Raw genomic sequence first — 16,287 nt, forward strand, 5'->3', positions numbered from 1 at the left:
AGGCTACATTCTAGGTGAATACCATGGGTCAATACCATGTGCCATTTTGGTGAATACCATGGGTCAATACCATGTGCCATTTTTATTTTTATTAATTCTAATATTAGGGTTAATAATGGTTTTTTGCATGGTATTAATAACAATCTAGTCCACGGTATTTGTCCCATAGTATTTTGGCCATAGGTTTCACCTAAATATAACCCATTTTTTGAGTGTTTGTAAATATAAGGTGACTTATGGAGTAAATATAAAAAAATGTTTTATTTGTTTACCATACCTCTCGTTTATTTATATTTTTATTAATTTACCATACCTCTTTTACAAATATGGTATTTGGCCCATAGGATTTACTTAAATAAAACCTCTTTCTTGAGCCTTCGAGGTTTATGGACTAAATATAAAAAGAGGTTTTATTTATTTTTATTAATTTACCATACCTCTTTTACAAATATGGTATTTGGCCCATAGGATTTACTTAAATAAAACCTCTTTCTTGAGCCTTCTAAATAGAACGAGGTTTATGGACTAAATATAAAAAGAGGTTTTATTTATTTACGATACGTCTAGTTTATTTATATTTATATTTATTTACCATACCTTTTGAGTAAGTATAAAAAGACGTTTTATTTATTTACCATATCTCCACTTTACTTATATTTTTATTTGTTTACACCCTTACATGTATATAAGGTGACTTATGGAGTAAATATAAAAAATGTTTTATTTATTTACCATACCTCTCATTTATTTATATTTTTATTAATTTACCATACTTCTTTTATAAATATGGTATTTGGCCCATAGGATTCACTTAAATAAAACCTATTCTTGAAAATGGGCGAATGGATTCACTTAAATAAAACCTATTCTTGAAAATGGGCGAATGGAAGGTTGTAAGTCCTAATTTCAAGGGCTAAATTTACCTTTTTTACCCTCTCCCTTAAAATAAGGTGGGCTATTTGAGGTGATTTGTAAAAATGTACTATGATACAAAATATTCGCCCACTAAAAATTTAAAACCCCTTAATTTCGCCAAAGGGCGAACATTCGCCCCTAAAATTATCCTTGCCCAACAGAGTGGTCAATTGGGAGTGTTTTTGTTCCAAGTGTTGATGGAGCAAGTGGACCGGGCAAATGTGTTACATGCAGAACATTCCAGAGTTGCAGGATAGGGGTTGCAGATAATCCATATCTTGTTGAGAGGGAGTGTTGAAAATTCAACAAGATGATGGAGCTTAGTGAAAAGAAGTCACCTTCACTAAGTGGGCCCACAGGCTATTTTTGGCGCAAAGTCTATTTTTAGACATATGGATCATGGTCTATGAGTTGCAGCATGCTATTTGTGGATGATTGGTCATGTTGGTAAAAATAGATGGACTTCTATTTTTAGACATATGGGCGGAGTCTAATTTTAGACTGCCAGGCTAAAATAGAACAGCCGAATATTATTAGCTCTTAATAATATTTGGACTATAAACATTATCTTATCCTCTTGGGGCACTTCAGTTCGAGCTACGGATGTGGCACATGCAACTGTCAAAAGGAAATACGCTTTTCTTATGGGTCAGTTGAGCTATTGCATGATGGAATTCAGTTAGAACTCAAGTGATTGAGTTTGGTGGAGTTGATTGAGGAGTTGATGGAGTTGTGTTTAGTTTGACTTGGTTGAACTAGTTGTATTTAGTCTAACTGCAGAATACACTAGTGATGAGTGATGTGAATTAATTATTAATTAATTCACTAATTATTAACTCATAAAGCAACTAAAGAATACATCAGTTAACTCAGTGCCTGGACAATTCAGTGGAGACAAGTGTTAGAGTTGGAGACTACTATCAGTTGTGACTATAGCTGTGCATGAGATTTGCACAATCAATGATGGAGATTGCCAATGAGGATTGTGCAGTACAAGCCAAGGAAAACGAGCTTGGATCATTCCTATTCTTGCTTTGGATTGTGCAGTAGAGGCAGGTAGACAGCAGAGGAGATTTGAACCTGTGACTTGATTCAGATCTGAGCTAGTTTGTGTGTAACAGGTGGAGATAGTATTGAGTACTTGAGAGGAGTATTGTACTATGTATTGTTACATGTTCTCTATCATTATAATATACAGATAGTGTGGGGTTTTTAGCTGTATTCTTTCCCCTGGTTACATACTGTGTTAATGTGCACATGCGATTGATGTTTCATTGTTTTTAATTCCGCAAAATTGATGATCAACATAGAGGAGGTTATGTATTATGCATGCATTCCGCAATAGTGTATAATCAGGATAATCTCTGTGAATAAGTGTCATATTATTCAAAATTTTACAAAAATGCCTTGGAAAATGTCATTTCATCTATTAGTTAGACCAACAATATTTTTTCAAGGTAATTGGTGAATGAGTAACTTTAGAGGATCGTTCCTAGTATTGAATCAAAATTGTTACCACTGTTCACCTCAATATTAAGATATTCAAGTTTTCCTACCCCTTTGGGTTTATATAAATTACTCATCACAATTTACATGTTCAAATTTTTGCCACACAATGTAACATGTCTCCGAAAATAGAATCAGGATGAAGGGAGAATTAACCCACTAACTATCACTCAAGCTATTGTCCTTTTATATCACTTATTTATTTTTATTAATCATAATTAATTATGGTAGGTATTTTTTATATTGAGTTTGGAAAAGAGATAATGGTATATATATATATATATATATATATATATATATATATATATATATATATATATATATATATATAAAATAATTAATTTAATTGAACATTTAATTTTAAATTGTTTTCTGAGAAGCAACTTATTATTAAGAATGAGATTTTTTGGGAAACTCCCATATCTACCATCATTTGGAGGAAATAATTGTCAGGTTTCAGAAACTCACACCTAGCCGCATTGAGGAGAAGCTCACTTGTATGGAGCGACAAGGAGCCTTTCAATGACATTAACTTTTAGACATAGAAGTTCTCTCAAAATTGGTAGCTTGAGTGCTGGAGGTTGGACACACACGACCATTTCAACCAATACATCTACACCATCGACTTATATTGGAATTTCAAGTTTCTCCTTAGCAAAATCTTGATGGATTGATTTGAGCATCGAGTAAACATCCTACACTCTTTTTGCAACATTTGCATCATTATATGAGGGATTTGGACCAATGCCTCGATTGCATAGAGCAACGTCTTGACATTCCTTCCCCAATAGGCAACATCCACAACAACAAGAAGGATCCCATTTAGGTTGTAGCTTGGGACTCTGAACCCTCTGCTTAGACTTATGCTATGCTCAACTTATTTTGTTTTATGGGATCCCAATTTATCCTAATGGCCAATTTAACCTGCTTTTGGATTTATGTATAATCTTTTCTTTTGTTTTTTTGAACATTTTACTATCCTATCTCATGCCTCTCTAAAAAGAGCGAATTTTTGATTTTGGTTATGGTGTGAACTTTTTAATAAAAGACTAACATAAAGTATTTAACATATCCATGTACATTTTTAGAAAACATTATTTTTACCCCCAAAAAACATTGAATTCTAAATTTATTTTTTAATTTAATTAAATTTTATAAAATTTTTAATATCCAATTACTGGATAAAAATAGTGTAAGATGAAATGCTTGTGTTTTAATTTAATAAATTAATTTACAATTACCATTATGAAAAAATATTATTATCTCTTACTTTTAATCTTGTACTTGTGTTTAAAAAATAAGAAAACTATTTTAAATTATTAAAACTTTTATAAAACCTTTTATTTTATATTATATTATATTATATTATATTAAACCAACATACTCAACCATTGACACTATAAGTACAAACAAGTTAATCATGATAAAACCCTTATATTTAATTAAAACCCTGAAAACCTTAAAAACTCTAATACTTTGGACCTGAACATGGATCATGAATTATAGATATTGTACTAGTGAAACTTTATTATAATTCATTATTACTATTACACTCGTATATGCCGATGGGGCCCACCTTGTCCGATGGTGGTTTCATTCCACTTTTCATCACGTTACGTTTGTTATCAATATTCGATATGGTCTTCATAATGAGATTCCAATTATGTTAATTGTAAGAAATAAATTTTAAAAAGATTACGATGCTCATTGTGCAAGAATAAAATATTAGTTAATATAGTGAAAAGGTAGATGGCTAAAGATCACTTAATAAAGATTCGATAATATTTTTAACATTTTCGTGAAAGCGTGGAATATGTAATCTGCAGATTTATTTTAAGTATGGATTGATCAAGTGTTGAGAATGCTTAATTTTTTTTTGGGTAAAGTTTAAAAAATGTTTTTATTTTGAGAGATTTATGTGTATATTTTAATTATTAAGAGTGATAAAAAATGCAGAAGACAGAAGTTTGGACAAACACACGGGAGCTTACAGGTGCAGATCACCAGGAGCTCCTACCAGCAATTGCATTCGCTTCACTTTATTCATTAATCATCAGGAATTAAATAGATACATAGGCAAAAACAAATTCCTAATTAATAGGAACTGAATGTCAAATAAAGAGCAAATCATAACTACGTAACCCATTCTCCATTAATTTCTAACATCCCCCCTTAATGGAGAAAGGGACATAAACAAGATTCAGATGCAAGAACCCACGCTAGATTTGCACCTTCAAGAGGAATGAACGGTTGTTTGAGATCGCAACTAATGAATGCAAGAAAACATAAATGGACGGAGAATATGGAGAGAATGCACGATGGATCTAGCTTAAATAAGAATGGTGGCTCATATTGTAAACAACGTGAAGCAATGCGCACAAGCTCAGTTCCTTCTTATGTTGGAAATTTCCCTTCTAAGTGGGAATCCATTAGTAGTAGCATATCTTTTCCCCGTATCAAATCAAGAGCATGGCTGGGAGGAATGTGCTTTCCACTTAAGAGATCCAAAAGAACAATGCCATAACTGTAGATAACGCTTTCAGGTGTGACCCTTCCAGTTCTTAGATATTCAGGAGGTGTGTAGGCAAGATTTGTGCTGTAGCTCTTTCCATCTCTGCTGTTTTTCATAAGCCCGAAGCATGAAAGACGAGGGTCCCCCTCCTGATCAAAAAACACCCTGTAGGCATTTAAGTCATGGTACAGGGGTCGGCCTTCATTACTACAATGCTCTAAGGCTTGAGCAATGTAAAGGGCAACTCTCAAACGCATAGCCCATTCCATTGTCTGCTTCTCCCAGTGAAAAAGATGTTTTACAAGTGTGTCATTAGGCATGTACTCTGCAACTAAAAGTCATTCATCTCCTTTACAACAATACCCTATTAAATTGACCAGTCTCTCATGCCGCAGCCGCCCAACTCCCCAGGCTTCATCCACAAACTGTTTGGCATCAGGCCAAGCTACTTTGGGAAACTTTTTCACTGCAATCCACCGATTGCTATCCATCCTTCCCTTATAGACAACATTGGGAGCCTTCTCTCCACTTTCGGACACAATATTATCAGAATTGAAGTAATTTGTAGCAGCTCTGAGCTCCTCAAGAGAATACTCTGTGAATGGTGGAATAGAACCAGGTTCAGGATCATCTCCATTTTCTTCAGGCCTCGTGATTTCTACAACCTGTTCCTTGGGAGGGGGTGAGAGATAATGCCTTGAAGGGCAACAACCCATGCTTTCGCTGCGCAACTCTGATCCACGCCCAGTGAAGTTGAAATCTGTAGAATTGGTAACTAGCGGTATAGGCACCTTCATTCTCGTTGTCCAGTCAAGCAGAGTTCTCCCAGGACCACGATAGGGGTGTCCACAGGTTTGGCCTTAACAACATCATCGACCGGCTTAATGTCCACAAAGGTAGACTCATTTCCGTCTTCACATATAGAAGAAACTTCTGGGGTATTTATTTCTTGAGCCAACTTGTAGAGTTCGTCTTCATTTGCAGACTTATTTGACGTCATCAAGGCTTGCTGAGGCGTACTTTTCACATCCAACTTGTAGAGTCCTCCTATGCAGATACCTGTAGCAATGGGCTTCATCTGATCCAACAAATCTTTAATAATGCAATAAGATTTAAAAAATTCTACCTTGAGGTCCTGATCTGTAATCTTGGACACAGAAATCAGGTTCTTCTTAATGCCAGGAACATACCACACATCAGATATATTTCTGATCTTACCATCAGGCAGAGTAACAAGGACATCTCCATGTCCCTTGATCTCGTACCCACTATTATCTCCAAGATAGACTTTTACTCCAGAGTTGGATTCTTTAAAATTTCTGAACCATTGCTTTTTACCTGACATATGTGAGGAGGCTCCAGAATCCACGATCCAAATATCTGATTCATCCTCCTCAGTAGCAGTGTCACCCTCGGCCATAAATAGTCTAACATCCAGATTCTGATCTGGGTCTGTATCTGCATCTGCATCTGCCAAATGACCTGCATGCCTTTTCTGATTGTACCTCTCTTGATTTGCCTTCTTCTTGCGACAAAATTTAGCAATATGGCATATCTTACCACAATAAAAACATTTAGGAGCAGAGTCATTTCTATACGAGGTCATACCTTGTGGTGTCATTTTTGATGTGTTGCCCCTCCTCTGATCAGCCATCGCTCTCCCTTTTGGCTTGAACTTTGTTATCAATGCAAGATCTGGATCTTGAGGCTTGAGAGACGACCTCCTTTCCTCTTCATGTAGCAGAATTCCAGTAAGCTCTTCAAAACTTGGGGGCTTTTCCCTTGCATTCAATCCAGTTATAAACATCTGATAGTCATCTATCATACCGTTCATGGTGATTGTCACCAGATCATCATTTGCCACGGTTTGACCGATATCAGATAATTTATCTTTAACTTCCTTTATCCGAGATAAGAATGACGAAACAGACTCATTCTCCTCCATCTTGATTGAGAGGATCTTCTTCCTGAGGAACAAGGTTCGGCTGGTGTTCTTGATTTCATACATGTCTTTGAGAGTTGTCCAAATCTCATTCGCTGTCTTGCAATCCCGAATATGAGGGATGATGCAATCTTTAACTGACAATTTTAGTAGGACCTTTGCCTTCAGCTCCCTTTTCTCCCATTCTTGAGTTGTTGCATTCGTTCCACCATTTGCAACATTTGGCTTCCCTTCATCACCGATGACAATGCTGTAGGTATTCTGACCTTCAAGCAAAGTCTGAAGCTTAAATTTCCAATTTATGTAATTGGAACCATCCAATTTGCTGCTTTCATTTAAATAATCTGCCATCTGAGAATTCATCTTGAAAAAAACAGGTTACCCCGGCAACTTAAAAAAAAAAGAACAACTCTCGATTATCACAACAATCCACCACTACAACACACGAGCTTCTCCGCTCGACCTCCCAACAGCCTCCACACTCAACCTTCGAGCTATCAAAACTGCGACCTCAGCCTCAGCTATGCAGGCCACATTGCGCCACCGAGAGAGCTGCCACCACGATCCGAGCTCAGAGGTTCACCACCCAATTCGAGCTGCCACCAGGATTAGCACTTCAATTTTGAGGAGCACGCAACAATGCACTTCGGCCTCTGCCAATGCACCACCGCAACGCTCCCAACAATTTCTACCACATGTAGTCAGACGGATCTCCTCCAGCAATTGGCTCTGCTTGCCGGTTCCTCCAACCACGACAAACTTCCACGATTTAAAAAAAAAAGAAAAAACCACTCAGATCATATCAGACCTCCCACGGAGAACACAATTTCAAAAAACGCTCCCACGGAAAGCACACAGGGCTTTGCAGCGCTTTGGCAACCTCCACGCAGCTCCTCCACGCAGTGGTTGTTCCACTAATTTGACCTTTGCTTTTTCCTGTCCCTCATTTCACAAGCAACTACAACCACGGCGACCCCACAGCCAGCACCAACGTGATTTTCCCTCTCAGATCAGCGATTTTCGGGCGCGATGATCAAAATCGTTGCAAGGGAATGGCCATTCAACGCGTGGCAAAGGCAGGAACTATGGGAGGCACGACAAGCGCCACTGTAACCTTGAATCTCTGCACTAGATACAACAGGCTCCCGATTTTGAGCTTGTGCATGCCGAGAATAGCAAACCCGGCCCTGAGCGAGAAGATATGAAAAAAAGGGAGTATGCACAACCAAGCTGGATTTGTTAGAATGCACAAACGGTTGCAAAACCCGTGAACTTGATCAGACTGGATAGAAACCAGAGATCCGCCCCAATCCAGATCTTGAGTCTCTTGACGATAGAAAAACTAAGAACTAATCTTTTATTTCCTCACAACACAGGTTCAGATCTAGCTCTGATACCATGATAAAAAATGCAGAAGACAGAAGTTTGGACAAACACACGGGAGCTCACAGGTGCAGATCACCAGGAGCTCACACCAGCAATTGCATTCGCTTCACTTTATTCATTAATCATCAGGAATTAAATAGATACATAGGCGAAAAAAGATTCCTAATTAATAGGAACTGAATGTCAAATAAAGAGCAAATCATAACTACGTAACCCATTCTCCATTAATTTCTAACAAAGAGGGATTAAATTTTTTGAAGTGTAAATATTTTTTAAGTTTTATAATTTAAAAAAAGTTACATTTCAAGATTTTTTTTAATAGCACAAAACTTAAAAAAATGTTTGCATCTTAACAGAGTTAATCCCTCTTGGTAGTATATATATATATATATATATATATATTATTTAAAATGTATTTTTGAAGACATAAATGGATTCTATGATTAGAACAAACAAAACTGACAAAAAAATATATTTGAAAAAAAAGATCAAAATGTAGAATAATGAGACTACTTGAAATATATTTTTTTGTTTGTTTGTTCTGGAGAAGAAAAATCATTTTTTTATTATTTAAAAGATATTAAAAATTACATTTTGTAAAACTGAGTGTGTATGCATAACATCTAAAAAATCAGTCAAAACAAAATATCATCACGAGTCTATGTATAAACTATGTGGACTGATAGATAAAAAAATATAATGTCTCAAATATGGTGTAGAAACATGTAAAGAACTGTATCAGAAATATATACATATATACTCTTAGCATAGAGCCAAAAATGAGCATTGAAATAAGCTCATATTTAATATCCGATAAGAGACAAAACACAGAAATATGGAAAATTATGAAGCAATTCTCATCATAGTATAAGTAGGCTCCATCAATGGACCATGAACATATGAAAACGTGGAGCCATCATGCACCTCATGAATCTGCCAAACCTCCATGTCTAGATCTAAGGCTGATTTGAATAGTTGATCTGTCTCCATGTTCCATCCCCTGAATATGTGATGACATGAAAATGTGTTAAATGACTTCTTTAGATTTATAGCATGAACCAATATAGGAGGCAAGTAAATATTTCTGTAGCCCTAGACATTGTTAAGCCAATTAACCATAAGCAATGAATCACCAAACAATTGAATGTATGAAATCTCCTGTTCAATAGCAAAGGATAGAAGATTTTTAGAAGACAATAATTTCGTAAAGTTGTTCAACCCTGGCCCAAAACCCATTGAAACATGGAAAGAGTGAGAAGCAAAAATGTGTAAAATAAAGCCACCACCATTGCAATCCCTGAAAACATCAAAGGCCCTGTCAAAAAAATCCCATGGAAGTGACTGATCTAGATTTTCAGCTTCAATAACTCTTATTATACACACATATTTATCTTAGGGAAAATGACTAAGAATGGCCAATACTTTAGCAACAATCGACTTGAGAGAGGAGGTCACATCTCTAATGATTGATAGATTACGTGTTATCTAGATCCCCCAGGGTATAATCAGGGGAAAATATTTAAAAGTGTGAGAAGAAGGAAATGAAAGCCATTGCTGCTAGACATTATCAATTGAAATACTAGACCATGAACTGTTTTGAGCCTCAACTAATCTACAATGGGACCAAATTTGTTATCCAAATGGGAAGTTACTATAATAAAATGTGATTTATTGATTAATCATCAACTTTACATAGGGAGCACCAACCCAGACGCTTAGTGTGCAATTTCTTGGAAGGTGTACCAAAAATACTTCACTTAAGTCACTAGGTGACAAGTGACCCTAACAACATGTTGATGACTACTGTCCATTCAGATCTGTAACACAAATAGAAAACCTACAGTAAAAGTAGATATGATCTAGAACATAAAGCAATAATATAAAATACCTAGTATAATAACCCAATTGGAAAGACTTTTTGAATGAATAAATATTTTATTAATAGCACCCGATGAAGGAGATCTACAGATGGGTCTGTGAGTCCCCCTTCGTGGGATGGGTCCTTTGATGTCCTTGATGCTTTAGAAAAATGATTCTCTCTCTCAATATGTGAAAAACCCAGACAAAAGTAGAGAACTCAAAATGGGAGCTCAAAGAAAAAAGACGATAATGTTGATGATGATTATGATCATGGTGAAGAATGAATGAAAAACCCTCCTATTTATAACAAAGTATGGAGTTAATCTCAAAAATGGAGAATAATAAAATAATATTAACCAAATCAAGATCTAACCCCTTGGAATACTTTATTATAAGTATTGGAGAGGGAAAACATATTTAAAATGGTTAAATATCTTTATTTAGAAATAATTAACAAATAAAATGATTTATTAATTATTTCATGAGAATTAAGGATAGTGTGAAATCAAAATAATTATTAAATAGTGATTTAATAATTATTCTAATAACATAAATAAGGAAAATTAAATAAATAGTGATTTATTTAAATATTCCTAAGGGATTTAGTCAAATGTGACAAGGAATAATTTTTGAAATAATGATTTAATAATTATTCCTAGAGAAAATTAAATAAATAATGATCTATCTAATTGTTCTCATCGGTTTTTTGATTTAAATAAGAAAACAATTTAATAAAAATGGTTTACTAAACTATTTTCCACAGTTAAAGTGATTTTACTATGGTAAAATTAAATCTACATGGTATATTTCGATCCACCTAGTTAGAAATGGCTAGGTGATCATTTTTTGGTGATAATAGATTGCCCCCACATATATAAGTGTTAGGAGAAAATCATATGACTGAAATACGCTGTAGATTACACTTCCACGATACACCAAAAGGGGAGTCAAAGAGAGAGAGAGAACTAAAGCAAGTCAAGGACATACAAATAATGGAGGGGCAAGACGTACTAAACCGATAGAAGTCTCCTTTTATGTGGTAGTACATGATCTTAAATGAGGCGGGGGAGGCATACCCATACCCGATGAGATAAATGTGTACAAAGAATAATGATGAGCCCAACAATGTGGGATTTCACTACAAAGTAGATGATACACTAGCATCAATGGGCTAGAAAATAATACAATGGATCCCATATACATAATGGGCCTGGAAAAACATAGGCCAGGACTAAATACAATAACATCTGAGTACATGATATGTAATTCCCCTCGAGATGACATGGTGAGGGGGGATCACAACCAAAGAAGCCCTGCTGAACAGGAAAGGGCTCTAAAGTTCTGAATGGATCCTCTAAAGGAGACATGTGCTGTGGGTGCTGCAACCAACAGAAACCAAACTCATTACATCTACGAAATTGCATTTGAGGCTGGCTCAACAACTGTGGTCATCCAGGAATGTGGGGGGCTACCTGAAGTGCCACCCCCTCACGAGGTCTGAAAACATATTACACACACCCGATAATCATTGAGACAATCGTCTGGATCACCGAACCGTCAAGTGTACGAATCTCAATCGTGCGATAAGGAGTTGATGTCAAGCACGTGAGAAATAACCAAGTCAAAGGGAAATAATGAGTCCCTTTGCTTGATCCAAGTCACCAAACAAATATGGAATATGGAACCAAGTTACACTACCCTCTAGACCACTCTTCTGGAATAAATGAGCTAAGGTTGATAGAAGAAGGTTCGCTAGAGTTAAGGCAATAAGGAATCCTTAACAAAGGCACGAGGAATCGTAGTAGAGTGACTGATGGACTGACATCGGGGATGATGATGGAAGGAAAGAAGATGGATGGTAGACAAATGAATTCCCTTGTCAGAGCATAATAAGTTGACCTGGCAGTGATTGACTCAATTATGGAGGGGGTGGTCAATGACTCAAATGAGGGTTCGACAAAGATGGAGCAGTACAATTGGAGGCCTAATACGAATAAAATGGGATATATATGACACGATGATGTATGAAACATTGTAATGGGACTCAGAATAGACTCCCTAAGTACAAGGGTGACTCATATATGATGCTTTGAACAAGGGCGACTCAATGATGTTGCCATGTGGGAGAGGCCTGGAGGAGACCGTGAAAACATGATTAAATGATGGTTACCCATGAAAAAAATAGACACGTGAGTCAACTAGTGCAAAGGTAAAGTGGTACTAAAGTATGAGTGGCTCAAATGAATAAATTCGATTTTAAGAGGTGGCAAAGTGAGACCTCATGAAAAAATGGCTTCTCGGTGAAGTGTCAAATCGCCAAGAAAAGAAAGAGAGACCCATTATAGAACTTAGTGAGATATTTCCAACGGTGCTGACGTTTCATCAAATGTAGCTACGGTTTGGTCACAATGGGCAATAGAAAAACTAGGGATTTTCTTGTAAAAGGGATTTTTGCCTCCAATCTAATTCATTTTCATAGTGAGTTGTGGAGAATTTGGAGAGGGCCCTAAATCTTGTTGAGATCATAGCAGATAAACCGACTGTCATAATCAAGATCTAAAAGTTGGAGGTAGGTGGCCTTACTTGTCTAAAAATGGCTTTAATGCTTCTTGGAAGGATGGTTCGTGGTGAAGAATTAAGGAAAGAGGAACACAGGAATGAACTAGTAGAGAAGGTCTAGGATCATCCCCACCCACCAAGTGGAGCATGAGGACCGGGTGGTAAGTGAGGCATCACATAGAGTAGATTGTTTGAATATGTGGTATCATTGATGGACAATATGCGATGTGAATATGGATTGCCGAAGAGGCCGATAGGAAAAAATATCCAAGGAATGAAAGGATAATCAACCATACCTATATCATTGGGGTCTAGGTCAAGACTTATGTTAATTAAGCGAGAAATTGGCCAGAGGCCATCATGCCTCCGAGCATGGGATACTTCCCCGTAACATATGATGATGGAGGGAATTGATCAGGTGGGAATGATGCCCCCTAGTTGGATGAGTTTGTGGAGCGCCATTGTGTTCCAAGTGCTTGAATAATGGATTCAAGCATCTCGGCCCAACTGGCTCAAGATCCTCCAAAGGGTGATGAGGAAAGGTAGGGGCATACGTTCCCCCTAGTTTTGTATAGATAGGTATAGTATGCTATGGGCATATTAGATGTACTTAGAGTAGTGGATTCAAAACACATTTTGATGATGTGATTCGCCATTTGTCTATGGTCTTCTTGTGAGAAGAATGTATAAATACAATTAGAGAAAGGAAATGATGGATTATCAATCTCGTTTGGTACTGCATATATGAATCAAATGGACTAAATTTGATGGTTCATATACATGGTGTCACAATACCAAAGAATGGCTTCAGATATAATGAACTAATGCTCATCTAGAAAACATGGTGGTTGAACAACAATAATGTCAAAGGGATTGGGTTGTTGATGTAAAAAGGAGGGATGATTAAGTGGATAATCCCCATGGTGATCTGAAGTGACATGGGACTTTAGAGGTTCTTGAACATGGGGAAGAAGGATGGGACTAGAGTAAACCCTACAAGATGCACTAGGAGGGTTGGGGAGGATGGCTTCTCTTGGACTCTAAAAAATGATGACCCCTTACCCAAACATTGAGTGGTACTGGAATGGCCACAAGGGGTATGTGGTTTGAATTCATGGGTTCTAAGTAAGGGGTTATTGAACAAAGCAACCTCACCATGGATGAAGTCTTTGGACTCCACAACATATCGGTCACGGATTTGTTGCGGAAGGAAGTACGCATGATGCTGCATATCATCCCAAGGATAATCAAGGGTGGTCATAGCTTCAATTATGTCTTCACTAGAATGGAAGATGGGCTGACTAGAGGAAGAAGAACCACATGATGTCAAAGAGCTACCTGAAACATCTTCATGAGAGACAAGGTTCACATACGCATCGTTAAGGTTGGGAGACATATGAAAAGTAGATGGAATATTTACCAATGCTGAGACTGGGATGTTTGTTGAAGAAGGTTCAACAAAATCACAAGAGGAAACTTCAAGGGAGTTCCAAGGCATCAATCTTATGAATGACGATAGGTAGAGAATAGGAGCGATACTATTCGTCATCTCGACATCAGGGGGAGGGATCACAATGGGTGTTTGAGAGACCTCCTATTTTGGTGTAAGAGTGGGACTAGAATCCGCAGGCAATGGAGAGGTGGACTCATTATGAGCGGCCTCTAATTCGCGAAGAACTTGAAGTGTATCATGAAAATCTTCGAGATGGGGATAGTGATGGGAATATTGGCCATAGTTATTAGACAAAGCGCATGGGTGGTTGGTGCGTAATGACCTGTTCTTCTTAGCTGACTCAGGTAAGGTGACATGGACCTCGGGAATGTTAGAATTAGGGAAGTTATCAATGACCACATCCTTAACATGAGGGAGTTCAGGAGATTTATTGGTGGCATGACCGGAAAAATCACACAAAGCACAAGGAGGAATAAGCTTTGGTGGCTGAGGAGGAGCTGGAGTTGTTGGGGGGCCTTGTAATTATTTCTCTTTTTCTGGGCTTTTCCCCCCTCGCCTAATGCTTTTGCAACAGGAGTAGGATCCTGTTGAGGTTGTTGTGGAATTGAAGCAAAGGCAAGGATAGGAACAACAGGTTGGACCAGGGTAAAAGTAATGTAAGGTTTCAATTGATTGGGTGGAGTGTTTCCGGGGGGATCAATGTACCAGATTGGGATCCCCAAGGTAATGTTGGGTAAAGTCAACGTGGTCAGGACAGGTGTAGAATACACTCCAGGAGGTGGGAATAAGAACGTTATTTGACGAGAAGAACAATGGCTCGGAGGAACGACTCCACAATGGTTAAGGCCTGGGGGAATGGTTCTGGGCAGGAATGGATTAGGAGAGACATTAACTAAAGGAAATGATCCCGAAGGAGTAATAAAGGCAGAATGGGTTCGGTTAGGTACAACAGGTACAAGTTGTGGAGGTGTGGTCTGTTGTGAAGGCATACCAGACCATTTGTGGGTGGCCCACGATGCTTGGAGCATGCAAACACTAGATGAGATAGGCTCAGAAGGGGTAGGCGGTGGACCATAGTAAGCACCAAGAAAAGTGGAATCTTTATAGACTCTTGGACAAACATTGGTGAAGGACGAGACAATCTTATTTTTAGCCACATAAGTAATGTTGGAATGAGGTGAATTCTGGGCTCTGGGATCGTAGTATGTCAACTGATCAATGGTAACGATCTTTCCATTGTGGGGAAAACACATCTTATGATGAACCGTAGATGCAACAATTGACATGGCATAAGTATAACTATGACCTAAAATGATGTTATAGATGGTATTGATAGCAAATGTGACTAGGCAGTTGTAGTATAAGCCAAGGGGCTGTGAAGGATGATCATCCCATGCCTAGACAATGATAGTGGATGGGGATGGGTTAGGGGAAATAAGTTTCTTCCAAACAATGGAGGCCATCACACAGGTGGAGGCGCCTTATTCAATGATACACCGCTGAACAATGGCATTTCTAATGGAGACTAGTATTTGAAATGCAATGGATGAAGGTAGGGGAGGATTTTCTGACTTGTCAACATGAAAGACAATCATCTGATCATCTTGAGGATCCACAGCACCCAGATAAAACAGTAGATATTTTCATTGTGATGGGAATGTCTAGAGGACTTCCATCATTGACATGGCAGTAGGAGACTGTGCCAAGTCATCTACTATGCTATATGTATGGGAGACTTTGGTAGAAACAATAGTTTGACGTAACTAACCTTTGGGGATCTTGGGAATAACCTTGACCTTAGGAGGAGGGATCTAAAAAGTACCATTGGGTGAATATAGAGGCTCGGTGGAAAATTTGGGTTGGGACTTAGTTGCAGACTTAGCGGGTGGCTTGTTATATTGACGTGATCAAGTCTGAAGGTTGAATTTCTCGGTGTTTACCTCATCATAATTAATCATAAGAATCTAATAATCATGGTGATCAGATGGTGGAGTTGGTTGAGCTGCTTGACCTTGTGTAGGTTGGGTAGCTATATATCCTTAGTGAGGGAAAGGATTGGTAAGCACTTCTGATTGAGATGAAGCAGGAGGGGGAGGAGGAGTGGTGGGCTATGATCTTTGAGAAGCCGCTTGAGCTTCCCATACTTGCCGCATA

The 16,287-nt window shown here is 37.7% G+C and overlaps 1 protein-coding gene and 1 pseudogene across 1 annotated transcript; both read right to left on the minus strand.

Annotated features, from left to right (window-relative positions):
* Positions 1–4,815: 4,815 nt before the first annotated feature.
* On the minus strand, positions 4,816–5,202 carry LOC149239059 (serine/threonine-protein kinase BSK1-like). Its single transcript, XM_089369742.1, has one exon. The coding sequence runs from the start codon at positions 5,200–5,202 to the stop codon at positions 4,816–4,818; it is 387 nt and encodes a 128-aa protein (XP_089225868.1).
* On the minus strand, positions 5,087–5,651 carry LOC149239060 (serine/threonine-protein kinase BSK1 pseudogene; annotated as a pseudogene).
* Between the last annotated feature and the right edge of the window lie 10,636 nt (positions 5,652–16,287).

Source organism: Pinus tabuliformis, chromosome 8 (genome assembly GCF_031772625.1).
Source record: "Pinus tabuliformis cultivar Carrire ecotype Pingquan chromosome 8, CPIR1, whole genome shotgun sequence".
NCBI classification, from domain to species: domain Eukaryota; kingdom Viridiplantae; phylum Streptophyta; class Pinopsida; order Pinales; family Pinaceae; genus Pinus; species Pinus tabuliformis.